The 6000-nt window shown below is 59.1% G+C and overlaps 1 protein-coding gene across 1 annotated transcript; it reads right to left on the minus strand.

The window, feature by feature from the left end:
* Nucleotides 1–2426: 2426 nt before the first annotated feature.
* Nucleotides 2427–4811, minus strand: BKCO1_19000248 (atp-binding endoribonuclease; the record flags this gene model as incomplete). The annotated part of the gene is made up of 1 exon (XM_020272047.1): nt 2427–4811. The coding sequence occupies one exon, from the start codon at nt 4809–4811 to the stop codon at nt 2427–2429; it is 2385 nt and encodes a 794-aa protein (XP_020131427.1).
* Between the last annotated feature and the right edge of the window lie 1189 nt (nt 4812–6000).

The raw sequence follows: 6000 nt of genomic DNA on the forward strand, positions 1-6000 counted from the left end.
GCTTGCTGAGCCGCATTTTTGTGTTTGTTTCTTTATGTGTGTTTGTGTGTGTGTGTGTGTGTGTGTGTGTGTGCGAGACGTTGTCGGGGGCGACACGGGCCGTATCATGTCTACCACGACGACGCAACTCGGCCACGGTTTTCGTCAGCTATCCCATGCGCCAGAACAGGTAAAGGGGCAGAAGAGGAGGAATATATCGTACTTTGTTCTTGTGGTGAAGAGGTGGAGAGATCTCGGGGTGTCTGGATGGTGGGCCCGCCCGCTTTCTTGGTCAACACACTACACGTGCGTACATAACGCTACAGGGACACTTCACATCCCATCAAACATCTCCATCTGGGTCTGTTTAGTGGCATAATACTCTCTTGGCAAAATCACCAGCAACGCGGCAGTTGTTTCTTGACTGGGAGTGGTCTGGGGTTCGGTCAGTAGCTGCATCCACGTTCGGATCCCTTCTACATTCATGCTGACAACAACAACAACAGATTCCCCGCAGATCCAATAGTGACTGGTTCAATTCCGGTGTTATATCTTGATTTTTATCTAAAGAAATCACCGTATCTGTATCTATGCTGGCCGAACATGGCTCACTCTTTTGCGGTTGACGTGGTTGAGTCTTGGTGTTGAGGCGGAAACAGCTATTTCCCCCTTTCCTTTTCTCGAATCCATGGGTGCCGGGATTGAGGCGAAGCAGGCCTTGACGGAAGGATTGGGAGGTAGGATGTAGAAACGGGGGAGATGTAGGCATGCGTGAGGGCGCACTGTATGCTGTGTTGGGGTTTGTGGTGTGAGGAGAGAAAGGCGGGAGTGAGGCGGTCCTGATATACCGTGACAGAGAAGGCTTGGAAGAAAATGCACTCTTTGCTGAGAGCTTTGAGGGGCAGGAAAGAAATGCGTGCAGGGATTCTTGAAGTCTCAGCGTGTTACAAAAGAGTCAAACGTGCCTCCATCTTCGTCAGAGATATGCCACACCGCGGAAACCTCACCATACTTGTGCGGATAGCGTTCTCCTATCTCTGAATGTGCTTACACAGCTTTGAGCCTCGTATTTACATCCGTATGTCTGCTTCAACTGCACATTCAGGAACAGGGCAGCATCACCAGCGTGGATCAGACGATTCCTGTGACCTACAAAGGCAATGACAAGTAACGGATGAAATTTGCAATTGGTTCATCATTGGGGCGGGTCTTTTTCCACATGTTTGGCGCATGCTTACAGAGTGTAGTAATTGAACGGCAGAACGTGTTGCCATTCCTTTCAGAAATTCGTGCTGACGTCCGTGGAATAAATCAGTCTCCCCCCGTTCGATCCTACTCCCATCGCTGCTGCACGCTTTTGCGTCAACTGCACGATGCGTATAACGTCCGCAACATGATTTCGGCTGCAGGTCACCAGAGAAACAAGGCATCCGAGGCTACCCAAGGGCACCAATCGCAGCCTCTCTAGTCCTATTAGTCCCCTTTTGGTAATAAACGTGCCCTTGCGGCACTGCTCAGCTCGGCGCGAGCTCCGGTGCCGCAAAAAAGAGGAGGAGGATCATTGCGCAGCCGAATCAATCGCTTGAACGGCAGATAGGGCTATCTCGGCTCCGCTACCTACGTTCGATGTTATTGTTTTCCCTGCCGAAAAAAAAAAACGTAAAAACGTTGACTCGAACCTGCCACTCCCCCCCAAAGAAGCCGTCGTCGCGCGCCGCCCGGTTGCGATGACATGAGCTGGGGCGTTAATGCGGATCCGCTGGCCCGCCGCCGCTCCTAATCGCCCTGCGTTACCCGCGGCGCAACCTGCGCGTCCGCTCTCTCTGCTACATTGACCACGCGGAACCGCACGAGACGTTGGAAGTTGTTGCTGGAGGAGCAGATTGATGAGTCGCGTGGCCTTGGGTCGTGGAGATGATCAGAGAGGCGCATCCGCAATCGGGAAGCCGGGCACTAAAGGCGGATGCGATGCTCGATGCTGACACGTGATTGTACCGCCTGTCCGCAAGCCACAACGGCTAGCTAGGGTAGTAGAGGGGAACGTGAAGGGAAAAAGGTAAACCGTATCAGCAAATCATGCCAATTTCAGTTGTGCAATACTAGTGAGGCCGAGTAGCTGGCTCTCTCGGAAAGGTTAACTCCATCAGTTCGTCTAGCAGATTCACGTACGTAGTAGACAGGCCGCCAACGTGTAGTCGGCATAGTGCAAAGTTAAACACATAGAAATGACTAACGACTTATCACCCAAATCCTTCATTGTGCACAGGCAGTGGGCACATGCTTTACCTGCGGTCAACTGCTTCTTGCATGCCCAAGGCTGTCAGGCCAACATGAGGAAGATATCTGTAATATTTGGAGGGGACTGTCCCCATGTAGATACAGTGTTGGCCAATCATTGCGTCTGCAGCATGCGTGCCCTTATCCTTTCCTTATAGTACATTCCAAAATCAGTGAGCACCTTGACAGTACCTCACAGTCACTGCAGCAACCACTTCTTTTCCATCAGGTCCCCAAACCCTACCGCAAGGCACGACAAGCGGGCATGACCGGTCCACCCAGTCCTGCGGCAGCGGCCCTGCGGCGTACAAAGTGTACACTCTTCCCTCAACCGGCACCATCGCAGACTTCAAAATCTCATCGAGCTCCCACACATCATCTCCGCTCGCTACGCCAGCAGCGTAGAAGCTCATCGTCCCACCCGCTGCCTTCGTTTCATGTACAACGAGGCCAGTCCTGCTTCCTTCCAGCCGGCCCAGCGTCACATCCCCACAGTTCGTCAAGCCCGGGCTAGTCCACTCCACGTCTGCCGCGCGGGGCAATTCTAGCACCTGCACCACGACGCAAGGAGGCACCAAATCGCCGCCTTCCTTCTCCATCCCACGGCTCCACTTGACGGCCTCGAAGGCCGGTAGCTTCGGCCTTCCATCTACCTCCGCAGCCGGAGCTCCGCCGCCGACGCCGCCGAACCCCTTACCGGCGTTCCCATATTTCAAGTCCCACACGTCCACCACATCCGCGTCCTCATCTTCTTCACCCGCATCCTTCGGCCGCAGCTGCTCGTGTATCCTCCTCCAGACTTCCCTCGCGACGAGCGCTCTCCTGTCTCCTTCGGCTCTGCTTTCCGGCATAGACACGAACGCCGTCCCGCACGCCCACCACCTGACGCCCATGACACGGCCCACGCGCCAAAGATGCTGCAACGCAAGGACGGCCTGCACCGCGAACGCCGACGACGAGCATTTCCTCTTTTCTTCCTCGAGCCACGGCGCATCGGCCGCCGTCACCATCTCCATGCTCGCCGGCACGAGCGGGATTTGACCGGCCAGATGCACGATCTCCGCCCCTGTCTCCGCTCCTCCCGTCGGTACGGCGACGGCCTGCGAGTATGGCCCGATGTTGGCCGGAGCCCAGTAGCTGCGACTCTGAACGTGGAGACCGCGGCGGCGGGACGGAGCGAGGCTGTCCGTGACGGGGAGGTCGACGGTGCATGAGAGGGCGACATCGACGCCTTCAGGCAGGGCAGAGCCGCAGGCGACGGTGACGCGGGCGGGAGGGTTGGCGGCACGGCTGAAAAGGACGCCGTATATGGGGTTGAGGGCTGTGAAGAGAGACATGGAACGCAGCAGAAGGGTGGTGGAGGTGATGTTGGCGGGGGTGGCGAAGTGGAGGGGGAGGAGGGCGAGGAGGCGGGTCGTGATGGCTGTGAGTTGGGCCGTCGGTGTGGTTGGAGAGGGGGCAATAAGGTTTGAGATGATGAGAGTGCTGCCGTGTAGGGAGGTGTAAGAATCGAGGCTCTGGATGGGCGGGGCGGTGCTCTGGTCGGAGAGAGAGGTTGCTGCTAAGCTCTGCTCTAACGTCTTGCTGTCGGACGCTCTTTCGGGACCGTTCAGCGAGAGATGGCGACCAAGCTCGTCGAACTCAAGGTCGAACAAGTCAGGCACGCGCAGGCTGTCCAGCCCGTCATGGTCAGTCTCCGTCTTCTGCACGAGCTGTGCGCCCTTGAACCTCACCAGGGCATTCCCACCCTCACCTATCACTGCCTTCTCATCGACGTCCACCTCAATCCTCCCCTTCCATACACAGGACGGGCCGTCCACTGCCAGCGTCTCGAACTCACCCCCCTCACCCAACACGGCACCCTCGCCCCCAAACCTGGCGGCGGCCCTCTTCAATCTCTCAATGGTCCTCACGTCGGCAACATTCTGCCACAAGAAGCCGTCGTCCATGCCCCCGCTCGCCACCTTGATGATGCGGGCGTCCTGGCCAACTGCGGCCATGTCTCTCAGCAGAGCGGCATCAGCGTAGGGGGGCAGAGCCGGGTACTGCCAAAGGTAGCCGAGTGACACAAGACCGAGGCGGGCGCAGACGGACTCAACGCGGGTGCGCTGGTATGTCGAGAGGATGGCGCCGGTGCACACGGCGTTCGCCTCCGGGTGAGCAGCCACGACACGGCGGAGCAGTGGCAAGAGCGATTCAGTCTCGTCCTCGACGTCATCGACGCTGGCGTCGACCGGGACCACGGATGGGGTTGGTAATTGAGATTGGTGATGGTAGTCCTTGTCGGTGACGACAGCATGGCCGAGGATTGGCTGGCGGTACAGCGGCAGCTTCAGGGCCTGCTCGTAGAGCGGGATTACCGTGTGGCCAACCGTCTGGTACATGAAGCTGTTGATGTCCTCGCCCTCGTCATCATTGGCCGAGGCGACGGCGTGGGGTGGGTAGAGGTTTGCCAAGGCGACAAGGTCGTGGCCGTTCTTGAGGCAGTGTAGGATGGAGAAGAGCGAGTCTTTGCCGCCCGAGATGAGGGCGATGACTTTGAGTTTGGACGACATGATGACCAGAGACTACATACAGCGGCAGCTCGACGGCCGCTCCAGCGAAGGTGGCGGCGGCAGGAGGCAATGCCAGCCGGTCCGAGAGGCAGTCGCGGCGCCGGCTTCGTGGTTGGGCCTGGCTACCGTTTCGGCAGGTGGTTGGTGGAGGGTTCCTGCCGCTCGGGCGGAGGCCGGAGAGCCGCCCGCCGACGACGCCTGCCCGCCTCAGTGCCCGCCTGCCTACGGCGGCCGCCCTTCAACACCACACGCCGCCGCCGCCCGCCGCTCTCACAAGTCAAGCCACCGCCCGCTTGTGCACGCCTTCCACGAGCTGCGCGTGCATCCGCATCTGCATCTGCATCTGCATCGGCGCCTGCATCAGCGCCTGCATCTCTGGCAGCAGTGCCGGCCGGCCGGTGTCGGACACAAGGCCGTCAGTGCACTTCTCGACGCATTCATTGACCGCCACTTGGTTGTGAAGTCGCTCGGCCTGCATTACGCATGAACACTTGCTCCAAGCACGCCTGCACGCGTCCAATCCGCTCCTCCCCGCCCGCGCTCCGCTGTTCCGCGCAAGCCAGCCGCGCTGGGCTAGTCGGCAGGACACCACCTTCATCATCATGCATCCGCCCAGCGCCCCACGTGCTGCTGTGCCAGATTCCAGACCGCTTCCTCCACCCTCGTCTCCACCCCGCTGCCCATATCCGACCCATGGCCCCACTTCCCACCCTCCAGCGCCGAACGGTCAGACGTGCTGCAGCTAGCTACACGCGAAGCCGCGCGCCAGCCAATACCCTCGCTTTCCCCATATTCCCGCAAACGGCGGACCCGCCGCCGCCCAGCTGCCTCTCCCCGACCGCCAGTTCTTCCATTCCGGCTTCTAGAAGTGAAGCGCCAGCAGATCCGATGCAAGCTCAATCTTGCGGTCTGCAGACTGTTGCTTCGAGAAGCCGCCCGCCTCTGTGGCCCAATCGCACCCTTGCCCGTCCCTGCAGACCGCGTTGCTTGACCGGCCGGGTCCAGCGACGCGTTCCCCACCATCCAGCTAACCAGCTGTTGCATCTCACCATCTCATCACCTGTCACCTCTGTTGCTCCACGCTAGCTCTGCCACGCTTCCTCCCCTCCCCGTCCGAGCCCCGCCCGCCAATAGTGCCCAGGTACCAGCACGGCAGGAACAGGCAAAGACACGCCCACACACGCACCCC

This window comes from Diplodia corticola (genome assembly GCF_001883845.1).
Source record: "Diplodia corticola strain CBS 112549 chromosome Unknown scaffold19, whole genome shotgun sequence".
NCBI classification, from domain to species: domain Eukaryota; kingdom Fungi; phylum Ascomycota; class Dothideomycetes; order Botryosphaeriales; family Botryosphaeriaceae; genus Diplodia; species Diplodia corticola.